This window comes from Arabidopsis lyrata (assembly GCF_000004255.2).
Source record: "Arabidopsis lyrata subsp. lyrata unplaced genomic scaffold ARALYscaffold_6, whole genome shotgun sequence".
NCBI lineage: Eukaryota > Viridiplantae > Streptophyta > Magnoliopsida > Brassicales > Brassicaceae > Arabidopsis > Arabidopsis lyrata.
Genome location: NW_003302550.1, coordinates 11,715,961 through 11,734,873, shown reverse-complemented (window position 1 = coordinate 11,734,873; position 18,913 = coordinate 11,715,961). Strand labels below are relative to the sequence as shown.

The window sequence follows — 18,913 nt, the reverse complement described above, 5'->3', positions numbered from 1 at the left end:
AAATAACTTGTAAATATTTGGCGGGAAAATTTTCCCGCCAAAAATTAACGCCAAAAAATTGCGGATCACTTTCCCGCAAAAAAATTTTTGGCGGGAAAATTTTTGGCGGGAAAAATTTACAGGTATTTAAAGGTTTACAAATTTTTACAAGTGTTTTGGCGGAAAAAATTGGGGGATCACTTTTCCCGCCAAAAAATATTTTGTATTTTGTGGACCTAATTTTGTTATATTTTCCTTATATATTTATGATATCTTTTATTAAAAGAAGGGTAATTTAGTCATTTTGTACATAAAAGGGGTATTTTTAAAAATGGACATCCAAAGGGGGCATTTTTGAAAAGGGATATTAAAAAAGGGACATTTTTGTGAGTCTCCCTTAAAATAATAGTTGATTAGTTTATAAATGATAGTAAACAAAATGTCAAAATATAGCTAAATAGTATCGTGTATAATAATTGAAAACAAAACTAAAATATAATTATGTATACTTTTAATTTTTAGCTTATCATAAATATAATATTAAATTTTATATAAATAAATGTATAAATGCATTTGATAGTAATACAAACATTATGCACTTATTTTAAAAATAAAAGATTATGCATTATACAAATATAAAAGATTATGCATTATACAAATATAAAAGATTATTTTAAAAATATCAAAAATAGGTAAAAAGAGCACAATAATTGCAACATTAATGCATATGAACATTATAACAAATGAAAGTTTATTATAACCAACCAAAAAAAAAAATAGAATATGAAAATATCGGAACTGCGTGACAAAATTAGTCTCAGAAAGCTAAATTCCTAAAAAGAAAGCCAATATATAAAATAATATATATATATATTATTATTCTATTTTTTATATATATATATATATTATTCTATTATTTTATAATTGTTGTCTTTTATTTTTGCTTCTAAATACAATAGATATAAATTTGGAAAAGATAAACCACATTTAAAATTTCACACTTGAGTTTCTAGAATTATAGAAGAAAATGTTATGCATAAGAATTCATGTACTAAAATAAAATATATATAATGAACGGTCATAGGATACTAAGTCAAATTAATAAAAAAAAAACCTTTAATATATGTAGTATATTATAAATAGACCTGTAAATATATACAATTATCACTTATAAGATTTCTATTATATTTATATAACCTTTTTTTTACCAATAGAATATCATATAGTTTTCAAATAGTATTGTAATAAAAAGTATTTAAAATAATGTAATTTACAAAACTATAAAAATAATTGAGTATATCTTACTAAAACCACGCAATGCGTGGAAATAGAGAATCCAAATACTAAGTATCGGGTTTGGCAAAAGTTTTAAGCTTTAAAAGAAGACAAACATTTATATTTACATCATAAAAAATATGATCTTTTAAAGACTTTTTCTAACAAAATGATCAAAACTTGAACTATAAAACCCCTTGAAATGATTTGGTTTGTGTTCGGGTCGATTTATATTCGGTTCGGATCGGTTTGGTTTTAGTTGTGTACTCTTAAAGAAACTTAAAGGTAGAGATAATTAAACAAAATCAATCTAACTTTATATTTTATTAATTAAAAATGAAAAAATATCTAACGCTCTAAATCAAGTGCAATGTTGGTAAAGGATTACATATTAGTATTTACAATATTATTATTTAATTAAATAAATAAATACATTGGATTATCGGTTCGAGTTGAGAAGAAATATAATCGAATGGTTTGAATGTAAGTTATGGTTTGGTTTAGATCGGTTTGAGTTTGGTTTGCTAGGTTTGGTTTGGTTCGGTTAAAATGTCCACCCATAATAATATTGATCTGATCTAATTCAAAAATAGAATTGTTTTAAAGTTAAACTTGTTCATAGTGTTCAGTTTTTAAAGAACAAAAATACACACAAAAAACTTCGCGTATTAATTATTTTGATTTAATGGTAAAAAAAATTATTTATTAAAACAAAAATTCTATTAAAATATTTTTAGTAGGATTCAAATTATGCTTGTGTACCATAAATGATTTTAACAGAAATAATCTAAGGTTCTTGAAGTATAATAGTCGCTGAAAAAATATTTATATATATATCACAATATAAAAAATCTAACATTTGTAAGAAAATAAAATAAAAAATACAAAAATTGACTATAAGGTAAATTGCTTATGTAAAAGTAAGAAATAAAAGTTATTTACCAATGTATTTATATATAAACTTATAAAATAAAAACAACTAATATACGAGCAAAGGTAAAATACAAAATCCGTGAAACCTTTTAAATTTCTACCATAAATACTTATATTAAAACAAACTTTATTTACAAAAACTACTTAAGACTTAATTTTTTTTTTGTCATCATCTTAAGACTTAAATCATTTGTTAAATTCACTTCATGCATGTTGTTTTCTAAAAACTACTTGTTGTTGTCAAACAATTTCTTCAAAAATAAATTTTTCATATGTATCCACATTCTCTTCTTCGCCGTCTCTAAGCTTCCATTCAAATTCTTGAACTAACCTTCCAATGGCAATGCCTGCCATGAGAGATGCTTGAAGTGCACCAGCACAAACCCTCTTTCCCGCTCCAAACGCCATTGTCTTGTGAAGATCTGACGATTCGTATTTGCTATTATCAAGAAACCGCTCTGGCCACCAGTCCTCTGGTCTCTCCCAACGCTTCTTATCCATGTTGCATCCATAGATGTTTATTGCTATCCACACATCAAGATTTTGAACTAGACTTTGTAAATAAACTTCAAATGCGAAATGACTTGGGAGTCATAGGTATACAGGTCAGGATCGGATATCGCAGGGATGGACTACTGAATAGGAGTAAGATAGTATATAATACGGGACAACATGAATTCCCTCCCCTTGGCGTCCGTCTCATTTCCAAAGGGGATTTAGAAACTTGTGCTGATTGTGAATGTATTTCCATATAACATTATAAACAGAATAGAAAGGCACAAGAGACAATTGCTCACTCCTAGTGAGGGCTTTAGTGAACACGAGAATTTACCTCGCTTCCTGCAGGGACATATTATTATTAGACTATATTAATATACAGTCTTCATAAATTCAGACTATATTATTATTGGATATAGGTTATAAATTCAGAACATTACCTCTCTAACTCTAATGAGCTGTGGTGCTTGTGCTTCTGCGTTTGTTTCGGCCAAGGTTCATGAACCACTCTGGTTTGTAAGAAACCAATATGTATCCCATCGTCAATCCAAAAGAAATACCAGGTATGGATCCAATTGCAGCTGCTGTCCAATTTATCACCTCTTCTTCATCTTCTTCGGGCTCTGCCATTTCGGATTGTTGCGATGTTTCCTTGTGGATATCTACACAAACGTTTTCAAGTGAAAGGCCAAAGAGTCCGGGATTGTCCGCGAAAGAAGAGCAAGGCTGTGTTTGAAACTGAGTGCCCCCTGGTACTAGACCTACAAACTGGTTTTGGGAGAATTTCATGTACGCAAGGTATGAGAGTTTCCCTAGCTCTTGTGGAATTACTCCTGAAAGCTTGTTTTGAGAAACATCCAGTGATTCGAGCTCTATCAGGTTTCCCATTGATGATGGGATGTGGCCAGTGAAACCATTGTTTGACAAGTTGAGCACATGAAGCTCTTTTAGTAGACCAATGGACCTTGGAATCTCTCCTTCAAATTTGTTTCCAGAAAAGTCAATTGATGTAAATATTGTTAGGATACGTACCATCTCCATTTCTATGCCTTTATTCATCACAACTATTGAATCGCTGTAATAGTTTGTACCCATGTAGTTTGTACCCATGTACTGATCTTCAGTTTTTCCAAGTGAGAACATTGCATTCCAATTGACAAAAAAATCTAATGGCAAAGTTCCATTGAAGTGATTACCGGATATGTCGATGATTCGTAACTTAGAAAACCCGGTTTGATCATGTATCGAACCATGGAATGCATTGGAGCGAAGGACAAGAACTTGTAGTTCTTGCAGAGAACCCAACCAAAAAGGAAACGTGTCATTGATTTTGTTGCCTTCCACATTGAGAACTTCAAGAGAAGAAATACGGACCAAAGATCTTGGAAGCTTTCCCACCAGTTGGTTATGACCGATGTCAAACGACTTTACACTTGCAGATATATTCTCTGGAACATTTCCACTAAGATGATTCTTTCTAAGATTTAGAACTTTAAGAGAACTGAAATTTCCTATGCAACGAGGGATTGAACCATTGAATTTGTTGGTAGATAAATCGAGAACGATTAGAGAGCGCAACGCACATATGAAAGATGGAATCTTTCCAGTGAAATTGTTGTTGGAGCCTAACAAGTAACGCATAGATGGTTGCAAGGCAAATTTCGTTAATCTTTTGAAACCGGTGAAAGTATTGTTGGAAAGATTCAAAATATCTAATTTCGTTAGATTTCCGATTGATACCGGAATCGTACCGGTTAAATTATTACCAGAGAGATCAAGATTTACCATATTCGTCGCCGAAATTGATTTGGGGATTTCTCCGGTTAAGTCATTAGCGTAGAGATAAAGATTAGTGAGATTCTTCAACCCGAATAAAACATCTGGGATCCGACCCGTTAAATTGTTGCCCGATAAGTCAACGTGTTTAAGACCCGTCATGTTCTCGAAAACAACGGCTGAGATTTCTCCGATCAAATTCATCTCCGATAACCACATGTACTTGAGTTTCTTCAATTTCCGAAACTCCGTCGGAATCTTCGCCGGCGTAAACTTATCGTTTACCGCTAATCGAAGTTCTTCAAGCTCGACCAAGTCTCCGATCTCCGACGGAAACGTTCCGTCGTATTCGCTCTGGTACAGATTCAATACCTTGAGTTTCGAGATATGTCCGATATTCTTAGGGATATCTCCGGCGAAGTCGTTAGCTGCTAAGTCGAGATAGTCAAGTTCCGGTGAGAGACGGTCGATGTCGACGGGAAGTGAGCCGTTGAAAACGTTCAGAGAGAGATCGAGATATTGAAGCTTCGTGCACTTGTAAAGAACCGTCGTAAACTCGCCGGCGAAGTTATTAAACGATAAATCGAGGAAATTGAGATTCGACAAATCGCATATCGTCGTCGGAACTGTCCCGGTGAAGTTCTTGTTCTTGAAATTGATCCCAGTGATATTTCCGGCGGTGCAAATGATCTCCGACCAATTGCACGGTGAAGATGTGTCGTTCCATAGCCGGAGAGACGGTGGATCTCCGAGATCGCGTTTTAGGTTCAGGAGCGTTGACTGGTCGTTGGACTGTGAAAAGACGGATAAGGGTATTGAGTTGAGGAAGAAGAAGAGGAAGGGTAAGGGTAAAAGAGTCATTCTACTATTTTTGTTTGTTGAGGTTTTTGCCGGGAAATTTCTTCGGCAACCGAGTTTGACTGTGAATGTGAAACGGATACAAAATTTGAAGATGTTTTCTAACTCTTTATAGAGAAAGGGTTATTAGGTGAAGTCATCGATGTGGATGAGATGTTTTTTTTTTTTTTTTTTTTTTTGTCAAATAGATGTTTTTTTAAAAAAAAATTTTCACAAAAAGGACAGTTTTGAATATTTGTCTCACGTTTTGACAAACTGAGATTCAGTTCTCAGGATTTGACAATTAAGCAATTCTGATCAAAATACCCCTAATGAAAGAAATCAAACAGCACAGTAGCTCTTGGTTTAGTTTCTTTTCGTTTGGTTTGATGTTTGGTTTTAAATTAATTATAAAAAAAATACAAAGAAGAAGAACGAGAGAGAGACAGAGAGATTCGAGAGAGAAGTCAAATTTCTGTTCGAAATTCATTCATCCATCTTCGTTTTTCGAAATCTCGGTTTCAATTGTTCTGCAACTTGATTTGAGACATCTCATTCAAGTCTAATATCCGGCGAAGAGCAAGTTACTGATTATCCGGCGAAGAGGTTAATTTCTGGAGAGCCATTGATTTTGCTTCATTATCAAGTAGAGAGATTAAAGTTAAATAGATTAAGAGATTTCCAGCGAATCGGAAAAAATGAAAGAGAATGATTAGAAAGGAATTGTTCTTCCGACGTAATTGACTTAACGTAACCATCGAACAATGAAACAAAACTCAAACTCTTTAGTTTTTCAAACTTAAAATATACTAGATTTACAAGATTTGTATGTAAAAAACATTCAAAACGTTAAAAAAATGAGATTCTAAGATAAAGATAAATGACGGCTGCGTATTTAGGGTTGCAGAAGTAGATACTCATGTGGAAGATGACTGCACAATTACAATTATACTCTTCAACGAATTTCTTTTGTGTACGTATATACAATTTACGGTGTACGTTGCTTTGATTATGTGGACGTGTTAATATTGTACGTTAATTACGTACATGTGAAGTAGTATACGTACATGTGTCGAATAATCAACTTTAATTACGTAAACCAATGATGCTTTATAAATCACGTACACGTTAATTAGTATACGTACATGTTTCTAATAATCAACTGAATTTTTTTGCTAGCCCCACAGTAAGTTGAGTGTAACCAACATTCCTGACATATCCTATCCCATATTTCTCAACAAAAAAAATCAGTCCACTTGTTGTAATGTAATTTTTGTCATTACCTTTACTATTGTTCATAGTCGTCATCTTTATCGTCCTCTTTCTTCTCTTCGTCATCCTCATCTTCTTTCTTTTCATCCTCTTTATTGCCCTCTATTTTTTCTTCCTCATCTACTTCTTCATTGTTTTCACCTCCGACCCATGGTTAGTTTCATCAGTAAGGTTATCCATCACGCACACACTATTCACACTTTCTTTAACGGGTTGGAAAAAACGATACAATTTACACTTAGATCGCTACTATGAATAAAAAGAATGTTCCAAGCTCACTTGTTTGTGATAGTTTTACTTATCTCCTGGCAAGACCCTACACATGGTGGTAATAACACCATTCTCTCTGTCATGATCACTACCTCGTTTCTCACGTACACAGTATTACATGTTTACGTACATAGTCTTCAATGGATGTACTTATGATTTTGAAACATTCTGAATTCTTGACAACCTTTGCAGACAAATGCCACCGACAATTATCATCCACACAAGCCATCTCCAATCTTCTAGGATCAGACCGAGTTTGCTTATAGCAAAAGTAAACTTTGAGTGCAAGATAAGCCATAGTTTGTTGTATGACTTGCATGTTCATAAACACACTACCCACATACAATGTCTCACCAGTCGTACTAATTTCAACTTCAGTAGAATCACATCAAACTTTGGCTAAATCATCAAAGACTGGAGTAGCATCATTATCAAGAATCTCCGGCTCTCCACTATGTAATAAAGAAAATCCATTATACACTTCGTAAGACTCAACCGAGGGTTGTATACGGAGATCAGTTTCATTTAAGACACCAGTTTCTGAACCTCCGATATCCAAATCCACACCAATCTCTCCATTGACTTCGTCTCTACCATTAACATCGGTATCCGTATATGTAACAAATTCACCTTTGCATCCTGTGTCTCGTACACATTCTCTAGTGTACGTACATTGGAGCAATCCATGTTGACACGTCGGGGTTGAATTCATAGTTAGCTGAGTGTCACCTAAATTCGCACTGGTTTCTCCTGTACGTACACGTTGACTTGTGGTCGTACACTCTGCCAATAGACGACTGAATTCCCCTGCCGGTTCCACGGTCGGTGGAATGTCACAGACGTCCTCCTCAACATGGCTAACTCCATATTCTTCTACAATCAAATCATTCCACTTGTTGAAATTGTAATCTTCACCACTACCTTCACTACCGTCTATAGTAGGGTCGAGAGTACTTCCCGCACTATAGCCACCACTGACATCGTCATCTTTTTCAATGTTTTAGTCGCTGTCATTCAATTCTTCCCCAGCCACCTCTTCGTTCTCCTCATCCTCTGCATCTTCATTTGTTTTTTCATCCTGTACGTCAGTTTGCTCATCTACATCTGCATTAGTGGCATCTACAGTTCTACTGAAAGACACAAACAAGTTGACACTTGGATCTCCAACACGAATCAGGAAGAATGTATCCAAGCTCATTTGATTGTCAATGTAGACAGGAGGGCGTGTACATTCTATCATAATTGACATATTTCCCGGCATCCAGTAACTAATTATTGGCTGCCATTCTTTGTACTTCAAATTGAAAACCTCACATAATGTACGTGCCAAATCCGTGTACGTCATGTTTTCCCTAACACGTACACACCGACCATAGCTTCCTTTCTCAGGTTCAAATTTCCATTTTTCTTCTGTTACTATCCAATCACCAACCATAATAAATACAGGAATCTCCATTAACATCCTGCATCATAAATTCAGGAGAACCCCATTAAATGCAACTGAGAACAACTTTTATACCTCCAACTAAAAAAAGACTTTGCAACTACACACTTAATGCACATTGAATCTCCTCATTTAATATTTACTACAGAACAAATATAGAATCAAGAGAGGAATAAATCAATTTCCTGAAGTTTTGTATCCAAATCAATTTTGTTTTCATTGAAAGTGTATGTAATAACTAAATTTTTTATTTACAACTTCATTACTTACCACGGTCACTGCTTTCTCGCCGGAAACTTTGTTAAACAACAAGATCAAAATGGCGTCTATCTCATTCCTTCATAGATATTGAGGGGAAGTTTATCATTTTTCTTATTTCTCTTTACAAAATCTAAACAGTGTACGTTATTATGATTTAAGAGGATTAAAATAAGATGTAATGATGAGTTTGCATTGATTACAGTTGGAATGAGTCATGTCTCAACTTTTTCAGCATTTAAAACATTTGTGACAACATATTTTATTTGTTTTATTCTTTCGGTGTACACTGTACATCCGACGGAAATATTAAAAAACTAATCAACTGTAGCTAACGAGATACTGTGTACGTAACCAACTCGCCTGACGATTTCGTTCGCTGTCACTGTACACCGGTTCGGCTACAAGGGCATTTTCGTCAGAAATTGACATAATTGTCAAATAGTGAAAGCTAATCCCCACTTTGTCAAAACTTGAAAGAAAAACTTAAAAGTTGGCCTGGCCCGTAATTAACCCATATAATCCAAAAAGAGATGTGAATTTTGGGTACTCTTTACGTCATTGTATATAGACATGTGACGAACTGATGAATATTGGATAAGACATAACGACGATCCTATACTATTATTTGGGGAGTACACTTTATAAGATACCCTTAACTAACCTTTTCTTTTGTAAATAATTACTTAAGAATGCCACTAGTAATAAAATTTTATATAGTAAATTAATTCAACTCATTAAGGATAAAAAAGTCAAATACTATTTTATACAATTTAATTAATTTAATTTAATTATAAAAACGAAAATCTATTATTAATTTCTTTAAAAAGAATGACCAATCAAAATGAACATATAAGATTTGATATCTAACTTACCATATTAAGTTGTTATTAATCATTATACTCCACATCTCATCTTTATATGATTCTATTTCTATAAATAAATAAATCAGTATATAATCTATATAATAAAAAAAAAGTAAATTTTTTTCCGCATATACCAAAATTTGAATTTTTAAAAAGGAATATAAATTATTCAATGTATGAAAGAACAAAATTAACGGGTCAAAAATTCATATTTGAGTAATATATTTCTTTTTTTTTTTAATATGATCAATACTTAATAGATCAAAAATTTATGACGTATAAATACTCTAATTTGATTTTTTGAAATAAATACTTATAAAAGACGGCGGGTTGAATATAATATATTATATGCTGAAATGAGTTATGATCCTTATAACTATTTGAATATTTATATTTAATTTCATATCATTTTTTTTTAATTCATAATTTTACATACTACAGTAAAAAAATTTAAAGATTTTAATTTGGAATATTTTAAAAAATTTTAATTTAATATATTAAAGAATATCATAAATATTTAATAGATTAAAAAGATAAACATAAATTATAAATAATTAATTTGATTTTCTAAAAAGATATGTTTAAAATATTTATAGTAGGCGGCAGATTAAATGTAATGTATTATATGGTAGAAAGTTATGATCCTTATAATAGACGGGATTTTAAGATTTATGATGAGATGAGTTAAATAAGGTTTGACACTTCTAAATATTTAAAAATTTGATTCTGCAGGCAATTTTAAAAATAATAAATAATAGATTGTGCTGCAATATTTTCATAGAGATTGTAAAATGAAAATATACACTCCACACACGGATTGAATTTGGTATTATTATATACCAAATATATGTTCATAACATATTTGATTATGTGAATAATTGGTAAATTCCGTAATTAGCTCAAACAAATCTCTAATTGAATTTGGTACTATAGTACGGATTGAATTTCATTTATTACAAAATTTAATAGAATTTGGTACTACAGTACGGATTGAATTTCATTTATTAACTTAAAGACAATACTCTAAACTCGACCTGTACTATAGTAGGCCAGTACTGGAAAAGAGAAGATTTGATAGCTTTTCATTCAGGTAACTTTCACCACTAATTATAACTTCTTTTTGTATTTTAGATATTCTAATGATTTTTTGCAGTTTACAACTAACTAATTATGCATTTAGGAATTAAATTTTATCATATGCAGGTTATAAACATCATAGCAGTGCTTAAACGATAACACAGAAAAAAAGTCATTAATAGTTTCATGAATAAGAGTTGTAAACAAACTCATTGCAAATTTGTTTAATTCTTTAGAGTTCGATAGAAACTCTTATGTTATATAAACTTTTCTATAAATCTGCTTAATTTTTAAATTCATTGAACATTTATATCATTATTAATCAAATGCATCAAATCAACATGTTTTGAAAAGCTTAATGAGTTATGTTTTGAAAAGCTTAATGAGTTATGTATCAGGTACTAACCTTTATAGTCATGTTTCAACAGAGGTAATTGTGCCATCTGATAATTCTTGGTTAGATTGTCTTCATTATATTGATTTACTCTTACTCCATATACATGTCTGTACCAAAAACCTGCAGATCATTTTATATTCAGATTAGAGAAGTACTTTATAAAGCTTGATCCTAATTTGATATCAGTTTCGGAATCTGATAAAAGTTTAAGATTGCAAATCATATAGTTTATAATCTATATCTGAAACAATGCAAATATACAATCATAAGATTAGATCAAACAAAGATTTGGCAGAGCCATTCATTATTTCATTCGACGATTTCAAAATTGTCGGTATAATTTGTTGAATTTCTTACAACATAACGATTCAATCATTAATCAATTAAAAAACTGAATTCATCAATTTGTATCAGATATCCGATTAAATTTGATAATTTGGTGTACCTTTAAGTCGAATTTCTAATTCCACTGCTCCGGAATACAATCGATGAACTAATTGAATGCCTTCTTCAATTCCGAAATTGTTTGAGACTAATGAAATAAGAAGAATTGACACAGAAATCGTCGGGTGATGAAGTAAGAAGAATTGACACAGAAATCGTCGGGTGATGTTTATTACAATAATTCCGATTTCTCCTCCATTGTCAGCAATCGAAATCGAAGTAGAAGCAGATTCTTGATTATGGTTTTTTTTTTAGACATCGTCGACAGATTGTTTTTTTTTTAGACATTATTTTCTGTTTCTTTTAAATTATTTATGCTATTATTAAAAATCAAACCAAATCAACTTAATTAAAGATTGAGCCTATTGTTAAACTTGAACCCAAATTGCCCCAAAAAATAAAATCTCACAAACTAATAATACAATAAAAAAACAAATGTTGCATAAGTTAATTATTAAATTTTCTAAGTAAATTATTTAAACATACAAACAAACCATACAATTTTATTTAGACTCTCAACATTTTCATATACACTACAATATTATCTCCTCTTATATTATGAAAACATTTTTCCCAACTAAGTAAATATAATACAAAATTTAATACTATTTACAAATAAAATTAATCATGCTATGACATAAATTTTATAAATTTGACTTTATTCTATTATTTTCTTTTTAATACAAAATTTATATTTTAAATTTATAAAAGAAATTTCACAGTCGTGCTATAGCACGGGTTATGATCTAGTTACTTATATACAAATACATCTTAGTGATTTGGAATTTTGATTTTGTTTTGTCTAACATTAATATAACTTTATGAGTTTGAAAAACGAAATTCCGCGATTTTGATATTTTTGTAAAAAGAACGATGATTCTTGATTTTGCGGTTTTGGTAAAAAAAAATATTATATGTAATTCTGGTGTAAATTTTGTAATTTATTTTTTGTGTAAAACGATTAAAAAAGAAATTGAAATATAATTTGGGTTATAATTGTAAATCATGGTAATTTACACATCTTCAATTTCTAAATGGAGTATCTGCATCTGAAGGTACATTTTAAATTCATCAAAAATTCTAAATTTTTTGAATCTTTAATAACAGCTTAATGCAATTTATAGTATTCAAATCCAAAAACATTATAAACAAAAATGGGCCATGTTGCTTATAAATAAACTAATTTTACTAATGTTCTTGTTTTGTTATAGTTGGACTAGATCATGACCGCACGTATGTGCGGGGTTTCACATTTAAATAAATATGTTGTAATAAATTTTTAGTAAATATAGATTATTTTGTTGTTTTTGGTAAAATATATTATAGTAAATAACTTATAATGTACCAAAAAATGTGTAGAATGTTATTTATGTTATTTATGACATAATAGCTAATGTTGTAAACCATATGTCAAATTTTAGAGTTTAAATAAAGAGTAGATTAGGAAAAATCTTAGATTGAAATATAATATAGGTTAGATTGATGTAAACAAATATATTTTATATAGTATTTATAACCCGAACTCATATCAATTGGGTATTTAGTTTAATTTTCAGTTTAGTTTTAATCTAGCTTATTAATATTTGAATATTTGAAATAATAATGGTTTCAGCAATATTTTAAAATTTGTAACAACTTAGCAATCTGACCAAGATCAAATTGAAACGGATTAATGGTTAGGTAGATTTTCATTAAACTTGTGAACTATCAAACCGTATCTAAAACCGTTAAAATGATTAAACATATACAAATATTTAGTAGTGGGCATTATTCCGTTTGGTTTCGCCATATTCCATTACCTTCTATACCCGTTCCTCAATTCATGTCGCATAAGAGAATGTATTTCTAATATGCGACAAATTTATTAAATATAGATATCTTAAATTTATTTGATAAACTTGCTCCATAATTTTTTTAAACGAATCTTAATAAAATCTTAAAATGAAGAGAGGATTTAATGTGAATAAAATTTAGACAATCATTTTGAATTAATTGTAATTAATGTGTAAATCTTTTAATTAATATTAATTTTCCAAAAAAAAGTTTTTATCAATATTTTGAAAACATTCAGATTTTAACATTATTGTTGGGTATATATATCTGTAGAAAGATTGTTATTACGTATTTATTGTGTATATATATTTGTTAAGGAATGTTTTAAAATCTAAACTATCCGTTTTAAAATAGATATTTCAAAATATATATCATTTAAATTCTAATTAAAATGTAAAATATTTTTATCTTTCTTTAAATTTAGAAAAATCAATGGCATCCTATGTAATATTCTATAACTTAAAGGTTTTTTATTATCTAGTAATTCTCAATTAATAGTATAGATTCAAATCTAACTATTTTACAAAATTCACTCTTATTTAACGATATGAGAAACGCCTTGTTAAAGCAGATCTATTAGCATGAAATGTTAATCTCAGAAATATAGATTTTCTTTTGTTTACAAGCATTTATATGAATTACTTTCTTCTTTCTATTATAAGTGTTTGTTTATATGTTTTCACACATATTAATATTAATTTTGAACTGCCTATTTTTTTTCTTGGATAACTCAAGTGATCCTAAAAGCTTTATAAAAGCATCTCCAATCTCATTCTATTTTTTTTCTCTAAAGTCTATTATATAGCAAAATTCTCTCCAACAATCCTTTATATTCTACTCTAAAATAAAGTAAAAGTGTATATTGCTTTATATATAGAGCAACTCTATTTTTTCATCTATATTTTTACACTAACACTATTTTAGAGTAAGAAATAGAACTATATGTTGGAGAAAAATAATACTCTATTTTACATTAAAAATAGAGTTTTATATTGGAGATGGTGTAAGACTAATTTTGGAGTCCGGAGAAACCAAGTTAGAATTTGAACCCTAGTAACCAATGTTACTGAAACCCGAAATTTTTTCTCTCATTTACTACTAGCTAGACTAAAGCGACTTGGTTTGAAGTATCTATTTTACATTTTACTAATACATTTGTCTAACAAATAAATGAAGTTAGTCGTGTATCCCAACTTTTGCAATCCAAATTAAAACATGTATAGTAAAAGAATCTAGTGCTTATACAAAAATGTATTTATCTAACGAATAAATGAAGTTAGTCGTCTAAAAGATATAACTAAGTGCAAATCATTATATAAGATTTATAATTGAAATATAGAAAATCACATATACTCTTGTTTATTAAAACTAAAACATTCCATTTGGCAAAAAACAAAGAGTCTCCGTTAAGCACTAATTACTTAATCATATGATATTCGATGCGGGTTTATTACGGAAATTGGCATTTTTTGGGCCTAAAATTTGAGATAAGGCATTTATTGCCTGGACTTGCAGATTTAGGTATTTGTGAAGACGGAAAAAGACCGTTATACCCCTGTCTTCTTTACCTTGCTGAAACGAATCTCACCGTCGTGTTCTCGCTTCCGACCACTGTTGGTGTCGGATCCCGCACCAGAAGTACGAGACCAACCAAAGATTGCCACGTGATCAAGATAATGGCCCATAAAGGATGAAGCCCATTGGACCCGTGAGCCGAAGGGACGGTCGAAGTGGTTGTCACCATTTCGAGAATCCGAAGTGACTACACTGTGACACGAGTTCGGTGTAGAAGACACGGGTAAGTCGGTTCACGGACACTTGGGCCGAAAGAGGCGAGGCCCATGAAGATCAGAGTCAACTCAAATTCAAACGTTGAGCATTAAAGCCAAAGAATCAAAACGGACACATTTAAGAAGAAATAATTGTGCTTAATTACTCATTTTAATGTCGTTTATCGGTGTATAAATATAGAGGCCGATGGCCATGTAAAGGGGATCTTCCTCTCGAGAGAGAAATAATATAGCAATTTTCGTATCAATTTACAAGTTTTTATATATTCATTTTTGTCCCTCAAGGATAATCTTTCCCACTTAACAAAAATACTTGAGTGTGTGAATCCGACATCCACATTTTGGCGCCGTCTGTGGGGAATATCAGGATTCTTGAGTGGACAGATTTCTTCTTTTCTACACTTCCGAGATAAGCGACAATGTCCGGAGGAGACGCCGTTGAGACATCATTGGCCGAAACCCTCAAAGCTATGCAGCAAACCATGTTGGACATATCACAAAAGTTCTCGGATGTGGAGAAGGCCGTCGATACGTTGCAAACATCCCAGGTATCTCTTAGTCAAAATGTCAATAATATACAAACTCGTGTTCGCTCTTTAAGTGCAGGAAACCCGGTGGGAACCCGAAGAGGGATATTCAACTCGCCAAGTTCCGCTGCACGAAATGAAACCAGCGGACAAACAACTCCCGGTGCTACTAATAATGTAGCTCAGACGTCGGAAGAAGAGACGCAGCTCGGGGATGAAGAACAACTTGCAGTTCAGTACGAGCAGGAGAACCTCGACCAGTTCGAGACCATGAGGAAAGTTAGCCAGGAATTAAAAGAAATGAAATCAAAATTTCATCAGGCTACAAGTTCGGAGCCAGACATCAATCGAGTCATTGAAGAAGCTAGGCGAACCCCTTTTATCCCGCGAATTGCAAGTTTGAGGATCAAAGATTCCCGGAAGCTCAAGTTGGACCCTTACAGCGGATTGGAGGATCCAAAAAGCTATCTTGCAGCCTTTTTGATCGCTGCAGGAAGAGTCGAGTTGGATGAAGCTGATGAGGACGCAGGCTATTGCAAGCTGTTTTCGGAAAATCTATGTGGCCAAGCTCTAATGTGGTTCACCCAATTAGAGCCGGGTTCGATCAGCAATTTCGACGAACTATCAGCCGTATTCTTAAAGCAATACTCTATCCTTATGGATAAAAGCGTCTCGGATGCCGATCTTTGGAACTTAACGCAAGGATCTAATGAGTCACTTCGAGTTTTCATCACCAAATTCAAAGGAGTGCTGTCAAAACTCCCAAGAATCTCCCAGCAATCGGCTTTATCCGCCCTACGAAAAGGATTGCGACATGATTCAAGGTTTAAAGAAGACTTAATACTTCATAAACCAGACACAATTCAGGATGCACTCTTCCGCGCAAACAATTGGATGGAGGTAGAAGACGAAAAAGAAAGTTTTGCCAAACGGAATAAACAAGAAAAGCCGGCAATCACCGTCCCTACCAAGAAGTTCGAGCTTAAAGAGAGCAAAGGACCAAGGAAGTTTGGGTCGCAACCCTTCAACAATTCCGTCGGGAAGCAATTCCAAGGAAAGGGAAGATCAAACACTTGGGTCCGTGATGAAAGTCTATATTGCGACATTCATAAAGTAACCGGACATTTAACCAAGGATTGCAGCGTTCTTAAAAAGCACCTCGCGGAGCTTTGGGCTAGTGGCAATCTTTCTAAATTCGATATAACAGATTTTGTGAAGGAATACCACGAAGCAAAGAAAAACTCCAAAGATCAAGATTCCAAAAGACCAAGGTTATCCAACGAGGAAGAACCAAGGAGTTCGAAGGGGAAGATCAATGTGATTCTAGGAGGTTCCAGATTTTGCGGAAATTCAATAAGTTCCATCAAAAAACATAGACGAAATGTCTTACTCAAAGCAAGCTTGAGCGAAGAAGTTGATTTTCAAGGTGCTTCAATATCATTTAACGAAGAAGAAACGCGGCATCTCGAAAGACCGCATGACGATGCTCTTGTCATTACTCTTGATGTCGCAAACTTCGAAGTATCAAGGATCCTTATAGATACAGGCAGTTCGGTCGACTTGATCTTTTTAAGTACTCTAGAAAAAATGGGAATCAGCCGAGGAGACATAGTAGGACCTCCGTCTCTATTAGTTGCATTCACTAGCGAATCAGCCATGTCTCTCGGGACAATCAAGCTACCGGTCCTTGCCAAAAAAGTATCGAAAATTGTGGACTTCGTCGTCTTCGATAAGCCCGCAGCTTACAACATCATCCTTGGGACTCCCTGGATTTATCGAATGAAAGCAGTTCCCTCTACATACCATTAATGTATCAAATTTCCAACATCAAATGGGGTGGAGACAATTCGGGGAGATCAAGAAGCTTCGCGAACATGCTACTTAGCTAGCCACCGTATGAAGATTCAATAGCAATTAACGAAGCCCGCGAAAGAAGGACTAAAAACAAAATTTCCTAGTGGGCAGAAGAAAGAAGATGTAGTAGTCGAAGTGGAACTGGAAGAAGACAAGCCGGACCGGAAAATTAGAATTGGAGCAACTTTGACTGGCCAAATAAAAGAAGCTTTGATCGAACTCTTAAGGAAAAACAAAGCATCATTTGCATGGTCAGCAGCGGACATGCCGGGCATAAATCCGAGTATAATCTGTCATAAACTGAACGTAGATCCAAGCTTCAAACCGGTGAAACAAAAAAGAAGGAAGCTTGGAGTGGAGCGGGCAAAAATAGTAAACGACGAAGTGGATAAACTTTTAAAGATAGGATCCATAAGAGAAGTGCAATATCCGGAGTGGGTAGCAAACACTGTCGTTGTCAAGAAAAAGAATGGGAAAGATAGGGTTTGCATCGACTTTACAGACCTAAATAAAGCATGTCCCAAAGATAGTTTCCCGCTCCCGCATATAGATCGACTTGTAGAGTCCACCGCTGGAAATGAGCTGTTAACATTTATGGACGCCTTCTCGGGTTATAATCAGATAATGATGGACCCCGACGATCAAGAAAAGACGTCATTTATCACAGATAGAGGTATCTACTGTTACAAGGTAATGCCTTTTGGTTTGAAAAATGCAGGAGCGACTTACCAACGGTTGGTGAACAAAATGTTTTACAATCAACTCGGGAAGACTATGGAAGTCTACATAGATGATATGTTGGTTAAATCATTGAAGAAAGAAGATCATGTTAAACATTTGGAAGAATGTTTTGATATTCTCAATAAATATCAAATGAAGCTGAACCCGGCGAAGTGCACATTTGGAGTCCCATCCGGAGAATTCCTTGGCTATATCGTGACAGAAAGAGGGATTGAAGCCAATCCAAATCAAATTAACGCCTTTCTAAACATGCCATCTCCGAGAAACTTCAAAGAAGTACAACGGTTGACTGGGCGGATTGCGGCCTTGAATCGTTTTATCTCGAGATCAACAGATAAATCGTTGCCTTTCTACCAAATTCTAAAAGGGAACAAAGGATTTCTTTGGGATGAGAAGTGTGAAGAAGCTTTTGGGCAGCTTAAGGCATACTTAACCACTCCACCTATACTGTCCAAACCGGAAGTGGATGAAAAACTCTACTTGTACGTTTCAGTTTCAAACCACGCGGTTAGTGGAGTCTTGGTTTGGGAAGACCGTGGGGAGCAGAGACCAATTTACTACGTGAGCAAGTCAATGACGGATCCGGAAACCAGATACACAATGATGGAAAAACTTGCACTCGCGGTGGTAACTTCGGCCCGGAAGCTGCGTCCATATTTTCAATCTCATCCGGTTGAAGTATTAACTAACCAACCACTCAGAACAATACTTCATAGTCCAAGTCAATCCGGACGTTTGGCGAAATGTGCGGTGGAATTAAGCGAGTATGACATAGAATTCAAAAGCCAGAGCAGTATGAAGGCTCAGGTCTTAGCAGATTTCCTGACCGAATTACCAATACC

At 33.1% G+C, this 18,913-nt stretch overlaps 2 protein-coding genes across 2 annotated transcripts in view; both read right to left on the bottom strand.

Annotated features, from left to right (window-relative positions):
• Nucleotides 1-2,219: 2,219 nt before the first annotated feature.
• Nucleotides 2,220-18,913, bottom strand: part of LOC9308254 (ent-kaurene oxidase, chloroplastic) — a 37,585-nt gene continuing 20,891 nt past the window's right edge. Inside the window, exon 7 of the mRNA XM_021022192.1 lies at nucleotides 2,220-2,715. Coding sequence (XP_020877851.1) covers nucleotides 2,428-2,715 — 288 coding nt within the window. The 3' untranslated portion in view covers nucleotides 2,220-2,427. The remainder of the gene's footprint in view (nucleotides 2,716-18,913) is intronic.
• LOC9308256 (receptor-like protein 12) lies at nucleotides 2,713-5,415 on the bottom strand. The gene is made up of 2 exons (XM_021022182.1): nucleotides 3,126-5,415; nucleotides 2,713-3,027 (listed from the first exon to the last, which is right to left on the bottom strand). The coding sequence occupies exon 1, from the start codon at nucleotides 5,320-5,322 to the stop codon at nucleotides 3,136-3,138; it is 2,187 nt and encodes a 728-aa protein (XP_020877841.1). The 5' UTR covers nucleotides 5,323-5,415; the 3' UTR covers nucleotides 2,713-3,027; nucleotides 3,126-3,135.

Excerpts from the sequence above, each read along its gene's own strand:
- LOC9308256 (XM_021022182.1), bottom strand. The coding sequence starts at position 5,322 with ATGACTCTTTTACCCTTACCCTTCCTCTTCTTCTTCCTCAACTCAATA.